Source organism: Pelmatolapia mariae, linkage group LG22, assembly GCF_036321145.2.
Source record: "Pelmatolapia mariae isolate MD_Pm_ZW linkage group LG22, Pm_UMD_F_2, whole genome shotgun sequence".
Classification (NCBI taxonomy): domain Eukaryota; kingdom Metazoa; phylum Chordata; class Actinopteri; order Cichliformes; family Cichlidae; genus Pelmatolapia; species Pelmatolapia mariae.
Genome location: NC_086245.2, coordinates 18,330,219 through 18,346,342, shown reverse-complemented (window position 1 = coordinate 18,346,342; position 16,124 = coordinate 18,330,219). Strand labels below are relative to the sequence as shown.

The window sequence follows — 16,124 nt, the reverse complement described above, 5'->3', positions numbered from 1 at the left end:
AAAATTTCAAATTTGGATTCATCACTCCACAAGACCTTTTGTCACTGATTTTGAGTTCAGTTCTTATGTAATTTGGCATGCCTCAGCCTTCCGTTCCTGTTTCCCTTCCTTATGAAGAACTTATTTCTTTACCATTACCAATGATGGACCAACTGACACAGGACCTGACGAGTGGCCTTAGTGGCCTAACAAACCACTTAACAGGCACAAAAAGGCCACCAAAAAAAAAAAACAACAACAACAACAACAAAAACACATTCCTCTGAAAATGGTCGAGTACAAGGACTGGATTAAAAATAATTGAATAAGCACCCAATGTCAAAAGAAAACATTTGAAAGACCTTCAGATCACCTAGAGAACTATTGCTCATGACCACTTTAAAAATAAAATTAAAATGAAGTCCCACTGCTTGGAAGCAAAGTACAAAGAAACTCATGACAGAAAACTGTTTTATAAAATGATTTGCTCACTCACCAGAGATTGTCAGAGTTGGCTACAAATATTGATTACATAATGCTTGGGCAAAACTAATGAATTACTCTCTTAAAGGTAAAGAGACCATTACACATAATTACAATTAAGCCAATTTTACATTGGGAAATGTAGTCATTAACGCTTTTGAAACTTTATCTTGTAATTGAAAACAGTTTATAGCTCAGTGCAAAACTGATGCTTTTCCAGTCTAATCACAATAGGAAACAGAAAAGGTTGATTTCTTTTAATTCGTGTAATGAGAAATAAATGCTCAGATCACTTGTTTTCCCCCTGGATTTCATACATTACAAAGCCAGCAAATATTTTAATGCAAAGAAGAAAAAAGTAATTTTGAAACATACACGTTGAGGTTTGTTTTGCCATCACAAATATGGCGCGGTCCGTACACATTTCATCACATCATCTAAGTAAAGTCATTAAAAACTCTTGACAAGCGACCATTATCACATGCACACCATTTTAATTCAGATTCTTAAATTTATTTATATGACCAACAGATTGTCCTTCATACAATCATGTGAAGCCGACAGCCTCCGGTAAGTCAGAGCTTTTCTTAATGTGGTTGTTAAAACTTTCAAACCTCTTTGTGTTTAGATGTTAAGACCTCAGCTGGTCAACTACGCCATCTGCTGGTCATATGATCTAATTTGCCAGATGCCCCATCCTGAAAATCCTCCTGAGTATGCTTGTATTTACATATGTTGGATAGGCTTTTTTTAAATAGATTTTTTTAATGGCTTGCTATTGATCAAGTTTGGGCAGAGACTTTGATTAAATTAACATAGCACCGATCTATACATGCAGACCGGTATTAAGCCAAAAAAATGTACACGTTACAATACTAAATATAAAGTGTGCATTTTACAACGTAACAGAGAGTAAAGTAGAAGTATTGAACACAACAGTATAAAGCAAACTTTAAAAATCAAACTCTGAAAGAGAACACAACAGCACTTTGAATCAGGATTAATTGTAGGCACATGCGGATGTGTTTGTATATCTTGCGAAAGGCTGGAAAAGGCAGTCTTTAGCCTTCGAGCTTCACGCCTCCAAGTCTCAGCTTCTAAACAGCACTTCTGGTTCTTTTAAATGAAAATTACTTACAGCATTGACTGAGGTTAAACAGCATCGGTATTAGTTCCCATACTACTGATAATCATTCACAACAAAAGGAGTATACTTGCACAAAGAACTGAAGCAAATTCTTAGGAAGGCCTCACACAGAACACACTGCTTGTAATTATCATGTGCATATGGGACAATCTGCTCTTTTTTTCTTTTCTTCTTTTTGTTTTTGTTTTTCTTCACACTGGCTGAACACAGTGACACATTCCCTGACTGGCACCATAAGCATGGGAGAGAAGCATGGTGTAAAGTGTGAACATTGCTCGTTACCCACTCTCTTCTTCACACATGCATTTGCAATGGCACAACGAAGATGCAGCATCCACAGGTCTTTGGATGGAGACATATGCAGGCGCTTGTGTTGTAAATCACTGCGAACAACAGCCAGGATCTTGCAAAAAATAGAAAATAAAAATAAATGAATAAAATCAGCCACGCACGTCTGCAAATCTCCATCTTGTCCTCTGGAGAGGCACTCGCACCTACAGCCGTCTTCCTCCTCGTGGAGGTTCATCTTTCGTCAGAGGCGTTTTCAGGTTCTGGATCGTCACTGCTGTTGGCGCTTACCGGCTGCCCATCCTTAGACAAAGCGCTGGCCTCTTTTGATGACCTCCTTTTGGAGTCACGAGTAGATTGCTGTGAAAAGATTTGGAATGCCACTTCATTTAAATGTCACCACACTAGACAGACAGCGAGTGGGCAAAGATGGCCAATTGAGAGGTGAGTCACTGAGGTTCTGCCATGTGTGGAAGGTTAAATTATTAATATATATTTTTTAACTGTCATTTAGAGATACTGAAATATAATTGGTAAGATAAAATAATTTTTCAGATCTTTTTTTAAAGTTTATTTCAGTTTTGAAAACAACAAAAATATTTTCAATTTAAACCTCACAAAAAAGAGAGTTTCTGTTATTACTTTTCCTTTTTAAAAAGATAAACTCACCAATCACTTTATTAGGTACACTTTGCTAGTACCCCGTTCAGAACTGTCGTAATTCTTCAAGGCACAGATTCAACAAGGTGCTGAAAACATTCCTCAGAGCATTTTGGTCGATACTGACACGACAGCATCACGCAGCTGCTGCAGATTTGTCTGCAGTTCCACCACACTGATACAAGGCAAGATGGATCCATACCTTCATGTTGACAACAATGACGCCACAATATCACCTTTCTTCTCCATTCTGGTGCTCAGTTTGAACTTCAGCAGGCCGCCTTGACTATGTCTACATGTCTGTCCATTACGTTATTGCCATGTGATTGGCTGATTTTTTGCATTAATGAGCAGCTGAACAGGTGTGCTTAATGAAGTGGCCAGTGAATGTACAAATGATAATGAAGGGATGTTAATTTTATACCTGACGAAGGTCAGATGAACTGACATTCTGTAATATAATGAATGAGCAGCAAGTGAGACAGTATGCGTGAACTATATTTAAGTGTCTTTACAACATTTCCCACAGCAAAAACAGCACGATGAGCTCAAAGAGTTTCTAGTATGTTCTATAAACAAATGCAAAAAATCTCACTAGAATAAGTTAAATCAGAAATATTATCTATTATCTTACATTTTTTTAAATAACTGTTATTAATAAATGTTGAATTTGACTGTGAAGAAACAATGAAATGGCATATCATACTGTTTAATTATTTGCTTATAGTTGTCTTGTAAACCATCTATGAACATTATTGTTATGTAAAATTGCAAACAATGCTTTTATGACATTTTAAATGCTGTGAGGCCCTGGCATAAATGTCATGTGGATGGTTCGAGCTGATTAAGCTTCTCTAGCTGCCCTCTATGTAAACATGTTAAAAGCTAATGATGAATATAGTTACACTTTAATGAAGATGACTTTTGCAGGTTTGGTATGTGGCATTACTGGTGGTGCTCAAATCCTGCTCATGTGTGCAAAGATGTTTTAGGACTCAAACATGCCAGTACCTGCTACCAGTGACACCTACATCACTAAAAGAGCGTCTGGGTCTCCTCTGGTGGTTGGAGCTGCTGGTGGTGAGGGCCTGCTTCCCACACTGGGTGCCCGTGTTCACCATCCTCTTCTCCCTTATGTTGGCTTCCAGAGGTTTACCTACAGGGCAGTGGTTAGTGTTTGAAATGTGGCACTCTTTCAAACATGAAAACAAGATAGTAGAGATGGCTGCGATGGCTGTGTCAGCTCGGTCAAGTTGTGGTGTGAGTGGTTTGTTTAGCTTGTGGCTGCACCCTGTCAGCATATATGGCACCTAAAGAGAATGCATTTGGATTTGCATCTTAATGGGAGATCTTTCTCTTTATTTTTTTTAGAGAGATGACGGAGGCTCTTACTGTTTGCTACTGGAAGAGGGGTCTCTACATCCGTGTTAGTAAGCCATGTCGATTCTGTTTCTCTTGTCCAGCTTTCATGGTACCTCGGCTCGATGATCGCGTCCGCCCGACTCCCTCCACAACCCATCGAGATAATCATCCACGGCAGGGGTAGCTGAGGCTGACGCGGGATTAAACACGGCTCGCTTTGTCTCACAGCATCCGCAGCATCTCCTCCCCTGCTCTCTACTAAAGCTCCATCCGTGTTTCCATCATCAGTCGGCGGCTCTGAAGCTGCTGCTCTCCTCAAACAGCAGTGCCAGCTGACCAGCACGAGCTACCTGCGTCACCCGGAGAGGGCGGAGCGTAAAGTGGCTGCTGATTGGCCACGAGGGAAATCAACAGCTGCTATTGTCAGCATCATCACTACGGCCAGCATCCTCATCATCAGCATGGAAACGTGTGTCCCAAACGAAACTGCTCTTTCTGTTTTTAATGTAATTTATCGAGTTAAATCCTTACAATTGACAACAAAACGTCGATGCCAGTTGTTATATTCAATAAGGCGCCAATAATTGACTTTATTGATAAGCTTTGGAGATCAATTAGAAGTCGCTAAAGTCGTAAAGTATACGATCTGGGTTGCTAAGGTGGGGCATTTTTATAGGAGACGTGCATTTGATAATAATGAAGCTTTAAATGGCTTAAAATACTTTATGATCAGAGTAAACATGCCCACACACACACAAAAAAAAAATGTGTGTGTGGATGGATAGCTGTGTTTGGTAACAGAAAATGAATAATGGGCTCCATCTTATTAAGAAACACTGAATATGTAGAGTAGGTTTTTTTTTTATAAAAGACACAAAAAGCTAAATAATGAGAAAAAACAAACATTTGAACCATTATGAACTTGATGTGCATCTTTGTGTAAAAACACGTGCATATACATGCACAAAGAGAAATATAAGATGCACTTTGGAATGAGCATGCAAGACAAAACCTTACACTCTCCTGATATCCCTCAGCATTGTCACTGGAATCAATTTGCATTCATTTATCTTTGTTTTGCATCTCTTTGAAGAGTCTGGTCATTTTGCACATGGTTGTTTTTGTCTCTAACTGATTAGTGTATGTTTTATCTTTAAGATACACTAACAAAAAGTATATCTTGTATCAACAGTAACCTTAAAATGATCCTTGTAGTACCTAAAACCACATCTTTATTTCAGAGAGATGCCATTTCCTCATAAATCATTACACCCCTTAACAACTTAGCCTTTATCTTCTTTCCCCCCCCATTATTGAGCAGGTTTACACAGCATAAAAAGCCAAAGTCAAGGATCTTTCATAGAGTATTTAATTTCACATTTATTTAAATATGTTTTAATTTATAGATATACTGACAATACAGTATTTGCACATATACACATTATTCATTGTTCTCAAACGGCTTGATATACAGAAATCACAGGAGCATAAGATCAGCGAACATATTGCTTCTTTGTACCATAAAATGACCAGTTTCAGTGTTTCACAGGTTTTAGCTTGAGAAGCAGAAACAACTGTCAACATCTACTTATAAACAGGCATTCCTTACATGGAGCTATAAACACGTCACTTTTTAAAAACTGAACAAACATATTCACTGATTTTGGAGGCTTGAAATAAATACTGTAGTTAACACACACACTGATTTATTTATTTATTTATTTTTATTCCCACTTACCCCACATATACCTTTCATGTTCATTTTAACAAGTAGGGTATGGAAGTAGTGACAGTAAAAACACTGTAGTTTACATAGCATTTGAAGCAATGAGGGAATACCAACTATTGAGATGGAGGAAGCTGTTTACTTAAGTAGTGTGGTACAAACAGAAAACGCCAAAAAAAGTTAGCCCTCATTTAAGTATGTTGGAACAGAAGTTGTGATTAGAGACCAGTTTACCTCTAAAACAGATCCTAAGTATAGTCGCTAATCAGCACTCTGATTCCTAACAACTTATAAGGGAGGAGACCCAGGAATGTACTAGGAACATAAAACACAGGAAAGGAAGGAAGAACACAAAAAAAAGTCTAGAGTAAAAATAATTTAAGGTTTGTGGATGTGAAAGTGTCACATCAGAACACTCCTGCACATGATGATAATGTATCTAGACCTTGAAATCCAGCAGGTTGCAGTCGATCTTGTAGTAAACATAGGGATAGTACTCTTGCTGGCTCAAGTTCAGCCCTGGGATGTCCATGGAGGCCTGAAGGCAGAGAACAGTAATTATACAAGAGAATATGACAATACATTATCGTTCCCTTTGGAAAAATATTTTTTCACAGATCTGTGCCTTAGTTTAATTATTACAATATGCTGTCTGTGTGTCTTGTGGCCCAGCAGGAATCTCTAGAACTGAAAAATGAAAGAAAACAAAAAACCACAAAAAAACCCTGCAGTTCCTCTAGTGACCACTTAAGGGTGCCCTTGAAAGTGAGTCAATCTCCATTCTATTTTAAAAAAAATAATAATAATTCCCATGTTACTTGGACAAAAAACATTTGTCTCCATTGCCCAATTTTCCCATTAATGAGTCATGATTCACTCACCCACCCAATGCCTCAGTCACACAGTCCTAAAGACCAATCAGCAACCCTTTGCCCCTTGGCAAGTTGTTGCCGGCATTTACTTTGAAACCAGTTAACTAGTACTAATGAATGCATCATGCAGGCCTAGAGACAGGTCAGTGATTAGTCAGTTATCCCTCCTCCACCACGCAACCGAAGGCCGCTGGGAAAAATGTGCATTCCCCAACCAGTTGGCAAGCGGTTGCTGCAGTCACCTGCGGCTAGCATGGAAGCATGGATGCTCTTTTCTACTCTACGCGAGCACTCAAAAGTGCTTTATACAACACATCTCATTTACCTACTCACACGCACATTCACACTGGGATGAATGAATTGGGTTTCAGTACCTTACCCAACGATATTTTGGCTTGTAGACTGGAGTAGCCCGGGATCAAACTACCAACCTTAAGATTAGTAGCTGACCTGCTCTACCTCCTTTAGCCACTCCAAAAACAACTGTGACACAAACTGGAAATGGAAACCAGTCACCCTTCAAAGGTTGCAGTGCTAAGGCACAACTTTTACTATGAAGATGAACAAATGGTTGCCAGGGGGTCATGAACTGGCCTCTAGGCCTGTCTGAGTGAGGTCAAAATTGTCTTAAGGTTAAAACTGCATTTTTAGGGGTCTACAAACAAACTGGTGACCTCATGGTGGCTGCATTTATCCTTTATCCAGTCTGTGTTTTTAGTATAAAGGTCATTTAGACTCGACGCCATAATCGGTGGTGGATTTGTACTTTACTGTATAACACAGTCCTCAGATTACTTCATTTAACACTGCCAAAAAAAAAACCAACAACAAGTAAGTAAAGAACAAATGTGCTGCTGAGACTCACATCAATGATTGCAGCACTGCTGTCCAGGTGCTTGTACAGGTCGTACAGCACCTCTCTGAGTTTCTTCATGTTCTTCTTGTTGGGCTGAAGCAGCATAGCCTGGAAGTTGACTGGCAGTCCATATCTATGAAATACAAGGTAACCATGAATTCGAGAGCCTGATGGTAAAGGACGCACATCTGTACATTAATAAAGTCATAATCTCCTGCATGACATCTCACCTGAGCACAGACTCCACAAACACGCGTAGAGCTTTTATGTGAATCCACGCGATGAAGGCCTCACTGAAATTCACCTTCAGCCATCGTACCAAAGGGCCCTAGATTGAATGCAACAACATATCATCAATTTTTACCATTCTTAAAAGGGTGATAAATACCACAGCAATATGAAAATGAAACAGCATGCTTACTTTCTGATTACTAGTTAACTAAAACTACAAACAGCAGTTGCAAAAGGATGTACAGATGTACTACAAAAGCAATTCTTTCTGTACAGAGCGAGCTCCACTAACTACACAGTCAGAAGCATTGTTAGTGAAGTAAGCAGCAGGCATACAAACTGTTTCTTCTTGTCGGTGGACAAGCGTGTCATCTCTTCTTTGTCTGCCTTCATCTCCTCCTCATTGTACTGGAAGTCTCGCACTGTAAACCTGAGCCAGGACACACAGCAGAGAGATGGCTATCAGCTTTCAGAGAGATGAGTATAATCAAGCACCTACTACACACACACACACGTCCTCAAAATATGTTTAGCACACACAGTCGTGCACAACCGCAGCCTACTTCAATCCTCATGAGCCACTTATCTATTTATGGAGCATTTATAACTAAAGGAAACATTTGTCACTCAGAAAAAACACAAAGCTGGATTGGCTGGAGTGTATCAAGTGCAACACCCGACATAAGCTTTAGACATTAACTCTGAAAAGCTCATATTCTTTTGAGTAAACAGAAGTGGAATAGTTTACTTGTTTTCTCTAGCCTTGTGTTTAAAGTCATCTACAGCTTTCCTGAAGAGGGTGACACTGAACAGACCGCTGTCGCCGTCTTCAAACAGCAGCCTGGAGATGAGGACAGAATGCACAAGAGGTGTGGGAAAATAAATATCAATACAGCAGAGAATTGTGACATTTTGTGGAGCAACAATGCAACCACACAGAGACGCAATACATTTATATTTGATCATAAAATAAACATTATGTAATCTAATAAAAATACATTTCAAATGCAAATCAAACTTTTTAGCATAAAAATAATATATTTCAATAAAACAAAAGTTTCTTTTATTTAACAGTAATTTACTTTCCAATTCTTCAGCTGGTGACTTTTGCAACTTTGCAAATTGGACTGTTTAAAATACCTGTAATAGTACAACAGTCCACACGTTTGCACTCAGTTAAGTTGGACTACACTTTAATAAAAACTGTTCATTTTGTCAGAAATAAAAATGACTGAAGTGAGAAAAATACAGAAATTCATGTTAAACCAGACACTGAGAAGGTTGGGAAAAAACTGATACACTTTGGCTTGTCTTACCACCAGTTTAGAGGAGTTTTAAAAAAAAGAAAGAACTGGTGATACCTGTTAAGTTGGATTTACTAGAACTATAATTATACTATAAAGTGAAACATCCCTCACTGGTATCCATAGAAATGAACACTGGAGAATATTTTCAGCTAAGAATAAACTCTGTTTAATCAAACTATGCAAACCATACAGAATGTGTCTGTTTTCCTGCTGAGACAGCTCCAGATTTGGATCATCAGGATGTTGAGGTCACATTTGCCCAGAAAGTCTAAACACAATGTCCTAAATCACCTGGCCATGTTGACACAGGGTCAATTGTCTTCTACAGGTCAACCACGTAACATCTTCTATTCTAATACGGATCAAATCGTTTTTCACAGTTCACACATGAAATGGTTCCAGTTTTAATCAGAGTCAAGCACAAAGCTAAACTCAGAAGAAGACACAGGAAGTGAAAATTCTGGTCTACCTCAACTGCTATCATAATAACATGGAGCAGCCATGTGCAATTCATGACATGCACAAATATATTAAAAAAGCAAACCTTTCTTGTACCTTTTGTATTTAGCAGCTTCTAGAGAGGACTTACTTGGTGGAGCGTGGTACGACCATTTCAGCCAGTGTTTCGTATGTCTTCTGCCAGTCAGCGTAGCTCGTCCTGATGAGGGTGGAAATGAGAAAATAACATCTCTGACTTTTATTTTATTTTGATAAAAAACATTCTCAGACCAAAATTAATAATTTAACCATTTCCACAGCCAAATTCTGTACAGTTATGAAATTACTTGCTCATAAATTAATGATCACAAAACTTCTTCACACTGTCTACAACCCAGATTCCAAAAACGTTGGAGCCCTGTGTAAAATATAAATAAAAACCTTATGCAATTATTATGCAAATCTCATAAACCCCACAATTTACAGTAGGTCATGCAAAACATATCAAATGTTTACAATGACAAAATGGACCATTTAATTAAAATATGAGCTAATTTTCAGGTTGATGGCATCAAAACATCTCAAAAAAAGGCAACAAACGGCTGGAAAATTAAATGTAAGTGGTGGTAAAAAAAAACCCTGTTTTCTCAACATACAATTGTGAAGACTTCCTTTAGACATATCAACTGCAATACATAATATCAACAATGACTGAAAGAAGAGAAATCTCTGTGCGCAAGCAAAAAGGTTGAAAATCAGTATTGGATGCACGTGATCTTCAGTGTCTCAGGCAGCACTGCATTAAAAACATGCGATTCTGTCATTAAAATCACTGCGTGGGCTCAGGGACACTTCCAGAAATCACCATCTGTGAAAACAGTTTATTGCGCCATCTACAAATGCAAAGACTCCACACGTGAACATGGTTAGTGTTGTTTCTCGGCACTGCTTTATATATAAGAGAGTGACCTCTCAACCTCTGAGGATCGTTGAGCCGCTCTTTGCAGGTCTCCTCCTGATTGGCTGAATCCATGGCTGGGCCAGGTGACATGCCAGCTGCTGATTGGTCCCTATCTGATATTTCAAAAAATAAAATAACATAAAAATCCTACTCCCAGCAGTACTTTCCTAGCAGAAATGACAGCAGCAGCGTTCTGGTCCTGTCCTCGGCCTCCAAACCTTTGATAGTTTTGTGCATGTTTTTTGTGGAGACACATTAGTTCTGCTAGACCCTGTGACTGTTAGCTGGTATTTATATTTTGTATATAGCTTAACTCACTCACTGTGTGTGTGTATTACTAAAGCAGAAGGGCTGAACTCCCTCTTCGTTTCTGGTTTGTTAGTGAGTTGAGTTTAGCACACCTTTTGTTTGGTTTTGCTTCACGTAGGGATTAGGTAGCAGTGTTCCTTAAAAGGTAACTGGTTTTATTTGTTGTTTTGGCCTCAGTTCACCTTGAACTTTTTTTTTGCTCTGAGTTATGGGTATATTGGCCTTGCACAACATGGACACAATATCCTTTGACATGCCTCCTTGTCAAGGTCATGCGACACAGTAGTTTGTTTTTTTTGTCTTTTTTTAGACATGGCCTTGTTTTTGACACTTGTTGGCATCAAATTTAAAATGACTTATTTTATATTAAAATGGTACATTTTCATAGTTTAAACATTTGATGTTTTCTGTGTTCTACTGTGAATAAAATGTGGGAATTCTGAGATTTACAAATCATTGCATTCTGTTTTTATTCACATTTGACACAGCGTCCCAACATTTTCGGAACTGGGATTGTACCATGAATACAAGCGCTCAAGAAATAAGTATTCACAAGACACACACACTGCATACAATGATGCTGGTGCACTTACTTTGGGACGACCACCAGCATGGTAATCAGGTACTCTGAGTCCAGCACAAAGTCCTCTTTCTTCACTATGTCAGCCAGACTTCTGGTCATCAAGCTCCCCCTAGAAGAAAGACACATGCATATACAGAGAGCACATGAAAACAGAGAAGATGTTGAATAAAGTTACATACAAACAGTATTGTTAACATTATTGAAGCTATGCTGAAAAGGAAGATGTTTTCACATTATGCTCAGGCAACAACCTAAAACATTGTTTTACTCTACAGTGATGAGAAAAAAATCCTATACATGTGACAAAAATGCACATAACATACAAATTTTCAGTGCAACTCTAAATCCAGCTTTTTTAAAAAAATAAATAAATATAGTGTCCATGTGTGAAAGCTCGTAATGCAGAGCACCCAATTCCACAATATCAATTTGCAAATATATGGAAACACAATGAATGAAAAAAAGCATGGTTTTTGTTGTTAACTTTCACTTAACCAAAAGTGACTCTTGTGAGATGAATAATCTCTTTTGCATGAGCGCGCTGGGCCAACATAGGCCCATATTTATGCAGGGGTGCGCTCTGGTCTGAGGGACACACATTTCATTACAAGGCTCAGTGCAGATGACTATGTGCCCTTAAATTCCTTGTAATCACACACAACTCTTCAACCATGCACAGATGGACTCCAAGCAGACTTGAAACAAGCACAACAACAACAGCTACTCGTCCACTGTGTCCACAGACGTCTGTGCTAATGAAGGCTGTTTTACTCACGCATTCTTCCTCTCCAGATTCTGCAGGTTTCCCTTTAGATTGTTGTAAGCTGAAGCTCTGGCCTTCAGGTCGTTGTCTATCTGAGTCACTTGCTAGAAAACCAAGCAGGTATGGGTGAATACATCATCGCTGATCAGTGCAGCTGGAAAAATCTGATATAGTCAGTGTACTCTCTGGGACAATGAATGTCTTAATACAATACATGAAATCTCAACTCATCAACCAAAACAACAAATTTATCATGGGGATATACAACACAAGGCATTAATAATTAATGTACTAAGAGAGCTGATTTTACCTTGGAAATGATCTCAGAGATGTTTTTCAGAGACTGTTTGATCGGATATTTCGCCATATCCCACTGAAATCTGGTGACATAGGTGACCAGGTCAACTGTATCAAGTAGAAACAAGATCAAAGACATCAGCATCAATCTCCATTTCCATATACTTTAATAGCTGTAAAGCAAATAGACTTGTTTTTCTTAGAAGCTGCCTGATTATGTAAGCAGAGGTTACCTCCATTGGCCAACAGGTTCTCCTGGACTTTGTCTCGGCTGTCTTCCAGAACATCGGCCATGTACTGAGCAACCTTCTTTACCACACTGCATCCGATTTCAGGATGCGAAGTGAATACAGACCAGCAGAGAGAGCAGAAAAACAAAACAGCAATTAGCATGATTCTATCTAAATGTTGCATTCACTCTTTATAAAACTGAGCTCACAACTCTTCCGCTGCCTGACAAACACATAACACAAAACTTTGTCATGTTTCAGTAAACTTTACCTTTCCACAAAAGTGTCTAGTTTAGCCAGCTCATCTGACAGGCCCACTAAGACATCCAGAGTCCCAACCTGTTAGAGGTAGACCAGAAAACATAAGCAAAAAGGCAAATAATGGCCATGCAGGTGTCCACCTATGCATTCCTCACTGAGGCCTTAGCCACAGAGGACTGCTGTGTTTTGGTTTTTTTCACCTTGAGGTCAGGGATGTTGAACTTGTTGTTAGTGGAGAGGTTGTTGGTGCGCGTAGTGGCCACCATCAGCTTGTCCCAGGTCTGCTGGCAGGTCTTCTCCCCAGGAGCCGAGATCAACCAGAATTCTGTCATGGCTGCTGACAGGAATTTTGTCCCCTGTGCCGCTGATGTAAGGAAGTTACTGAGGGTGAAATAACAAGATTTACTTTTTTCATGTTAAGTTTTCGATTTAGTGAATGGGCAGAACTACCTGAAATGCTCCAGTAAAATCATAATCTGATAATATAATAATACTTATCTAATACTTTGTAGGCAGGTTATTCATTTTGCATCTTTACTCAATTAACATATGAATGCATGGCTTTCACCTTTTACTTTTACCTTTAGACCAGACCTGGGCCCAATGTACAGCCATATCCAGGCCATTGGTTTTTCCTAATTGGCCCATTTTAGGTTGGTGGGAAATTGGAATTAAAATGTAAATAAGTATGCATCATGCAGTTTGTCCCGTTTTCAGTCTCAAAACACTCTTTGATAAATTCCTCACCATAAGCTGTAATGAGATAATAGCTTACAATTTTTTCTGATTTTGTGGGAATACGCAATACAAATTTGCTGTCTTTATTTTGAGGGCCAGTGCTATTTCTTTTTTAATGTACATAGGTATGCAAGCATCACTGTAAATGTTCCTTTGGAACCAACATTTATGAGAAATGTGAGTTTGCTAGTCCTGAAAGATGAGTGTAGAGTTTTTAATAAGACATGGACTGAAGTCAGAGGTAAAGCTGTGTGTTTAGTTTGTGGAGAGCAAATTGTTGTGTAAGGACTACAGTCTAAATCGCAATTATGAGACTAAACACACTGAAAAATACAAGAACTTGACTGATGCATAGCGGGGACGGACGTCTGACATTTAGCCAACAAAGCTGCAAAAGCAACAAGGACTTTTTTAACCAAGTTAGCAGCTATGTGCTCAATGAAAAGTAAATGTATTGGCTTTTATATAGTGCTTTCCTACTTTACTTGAGCGCTCTATACATGCCTCATTCACACAAGCCCTTTTTCCAACCTATCTGACATTCACACTCTGATGAATGCATCAGAGAGAAGCTTGGGGTTTAGTATCTTGCTAAGGCATGCAGACTGGAGCAGTCAGAGATCAAACATCCAGCTTTCTGATTATTAGAACACCTGGTCTACCTCCTGAGCTACAGCCACCTAGTGTTGTGCAGTCTTTGCTAAAAATGAACCATGTTGTTGATGTTGTAACTAAAATTGTTAAAATGCATGTTCAATCATCCAGGTAAGAAAATCCCAAAAAGTTGATTCTGTTTCTCTGGACGTACAGTTAGCTTCTTAATTCACTACAGGCAGAGCACTTTAAGTCAGTATCACTGCTGGATCTGGATTCTTCTCTCAAAGTTAAGGAGGCACGCTCAGAAGATGTTGCTTCTCTTTAGATCAACCTTCATATGTAAGCAAACATTATCGGTATGAAGTTTAAGAAATACAGATCAAATACAAAAGATCAAATTAATATCCAACAGAACTGAGTTCAGTTTAATGGTGTGGCTATCCACAACAGACCCTGCTTTAAACTGTGTTCTCACATCTTTTGATTAAGACAAATCTCAGTGCTTTTCGATCACTTTGCATTAGACAGACACACACGTCAAACTAACACTGAATGAGTCATGTACAAATCCTCTTTCTTCCCCTTTTGACTCTTATTTGGTTCTGAATCTTGAACTTCCTCATTATTTCCCACTGGTTTTAAAGAGTCACACAGAAGTGGCTCATTTCATCACAGCTACACAGCAGAGACAGACAAGTCTCCATGTCTGCTGACTGACTGTCATATGATCAACTTCTTGTTGATGCAGACCGCTAAATAGCGACCCTCCTCTTGATTAAACACACAGAACGCCACATGAATAGAAACCGCCGCTCTTTGATTTGTGACTCGGTATCAGGGAAAGGAAAGAAGAAAAAATCAGTGACAGCAGAATAAACCTGTTTCATGTTAGCTTGCTGCTGCCAGCAGCTTGTTTATCAGTGTAGCCTCACGGTGCCACGACGTCACTAACCGAAGCACTGCGGTACTCACCGACGCGTTTAACGGCTTCAGCGCGCAGTCCACTCGGTATATTTCAGCCAAACACACGCAGTTTCCTGCACATAGCGCAGATAACAGCGGGTTTTCGACACACGGGGCTCCTTCAACAGAGCATCTCACTCAAAGTCAGCTGATCAGAGGAGGAAATCTGCGCGTGCGCAAACGGCTGGCGTCACGTGATCAACTCCTCGTGAGATTCAGTGGCACGTGTCTTAAGCAGGTTGTCCCCGGAGCAAGGAGACTTAAGCATAAAGTATAATTCATTAAAAGTAAAATTTATCTTATATTTAAAAAAATACTTATCAAACTAATACTGAGCAAATAGTTGATGGTAATAAATAAATGGTAAAAGAGATCAACCTAATGGGGAAGTGGGAGAAAATTGCTAAAGTAACAGATACATTATACTAAGCTACTTAAAATAAGAGATGAGAGTGCGAGTCATAAATGTTTTTCGTGTGTGTGTGTGTGTGTGTGTGTGTGTGTGTGTGTGTGTGTGTGTGTGTGTGTGTGTGTGTAAAATATTAAAAACAAAAACGGAAAGAAAACAGCTCCATGGTGCTGAAGGTGAAAAGGGAGTAAAACTTATATTCATTTTTATTCACATATTGCACAGACTGTGTACTCACCTAGCAGCCGTGCGCCTGGGCTATTTTCAAGTATCATTACAGTTACAGTATGTAAAATCTCACCATTCTACTGACATCTGTCTCCAATCTACTGACATCTGTCAGTAGATTGGAGTCAGTTAAATTCACTTTTCTTGTCCCCCCTAATTCAAGTCCATGAACTGAGCTACAGTGGGTAAGTAGCTCTGCTAAATCAGGTAATTCCAAAATGCCGTTCAAAATATCTTCGTTTAATCTCTTTAATTGCTTTTTGGAAAAGTTTTACGTTGGTCAACAGAAAAAAAACAACCATTGTACACTGTTTGGGCTAACTTTTCATAATGTGGGACATCAGTACTGAATTCTGAAAACTGAATTTTATGCTTTTAGTTGTTTTTAGCAACCAAAAATATTCTGACAATATAATTATTATGATACTGAGAAGAC

The 16,124-nt window shown here is 38.9% G+C and overlaps 2 protein-coding genes across 6 annotated transcripts; both read right to left on the bottom strand.

Annotated features, from left to right (window-relative positions):
• Positions 1–936: 936 nt before the first annotated feature.
• si:ch211-215i13.3 (brain and acute leukemia cytoplasmic protein) lies at positions 937–4,244 on the bottom strand. Of its 5 annotated transcripts, none has more exons than XR_010573287.1 (4): positions 3,950–4,244; positions 3,569–3,713; positions 2,104–2,257; positions 937–2,012 (listed from the first exon to the last, which is right to left on the bottom strand). XR_010573287.1 is itself a non-coding variant. In XM_065469438.1 (4 exons), exons 1-3 carry the CDS (start codon positions 4,086–4,088, stop codon positions 2,132–2,134), a joined length of 390 nt encoding a protein of 129 aa, XP_065325510.1. In that variant the 5' UTR covers positions 4,089–4,244; the 3' UTR covers positions 937–2,012; positions 2,104–2,131. The 5 variants fall into 5 exon arrangements, 4 of the variants coding, with proteins under 4 accessions (XP_065325510.1, XP_065325514.1, XP_065325517.1 ...); XM_065469438.1 differs by having other exon boundaries at positions 3,589–3,713; XM_065469442.1 differs by having other exon boundaries at positions 2,108–2,257; positions 3,589–3,713.
• Positions 4,245–5,290: 1,046 nt separating this feature from the next.
• Positions 5,291–15,224, bottom strand: atp6v1c1b (ATPase H+ transporting V1 subunit C1b). The gene is made up of 13 exons (XM_065472131.1): positions 15,061–15,224; positions 12,954–13,134; positions 12,764–12,831; positions 12,496–12,581; positions 12,276–12,370; positions 11,978–12,069; positions 11,213–11,311; positions 9,501–9,569; positions 8,353–8,445; positions 7,941–8,034; positions 7,604–7,701; positions 7,383–7,506; positions 5,291–6,183 (listed from the first exon to the last, which is right to left on the bottom strand). The coding sequence occupies exons 2-13, from the start codon at positions 13,083–13,085 to the stop codon at positions 6,085–6,087; spliced, it is 1,149 nt and encodes a 382-aa protein (XP_065328203.1). The 5' UTR covers positions 13,086–13,134; positions 15,061–15,224; the 3' UTR covers positions 5,291–6,084.
• Between the last annotated feature and the right edge of the window lie 900 nt (positions 15,225–16,124).

Coding starts and splice junctions, on each gene's coding strand:
- atp6v1c1b (XM_065472131.1), bottom strand. CDS start 13,085: ATGACAGAATTCTGGTTGATCTCGGCTCCTGGGGAGAAGACCTGCCAG. Junction 12,371..12,495: donor GAACCTGTTGGCCAATGGAG/GTAACCTCTGCT, acceptor TACTTGATACAG/TTGACCTGGTCACCTATGTC. Junction 6,184..7,382: donor GCAGTGCTGCAATCATTGAT/GTGAGTCTCAGC, acceptor CTCTGCCTTCAG/GCCTCCATGGACATCCCAGG.
- si:ch211-215i13.3 (XM_065469433.1), bottom strand. CDS start 4,088: ATGATTATCTCGATGGGTTGTGGAGGGAGTCGGGCGGACGCGATCATC. Junction 3,714..3,949: donor CCCTCTTCCAGTAGCAAACA/GTAAGAGCCTCC, acceptor ACTGCCCTGTAG/GTAAACCTCTGGAAGCCAAC. Junction 2,258..3,588: donor CCAGACGCTCTTTTAGTGAT/GTAGGTGTCACT, acceptor ATCTTTTCACAG/CAATCTACTCGTGACTCCAA.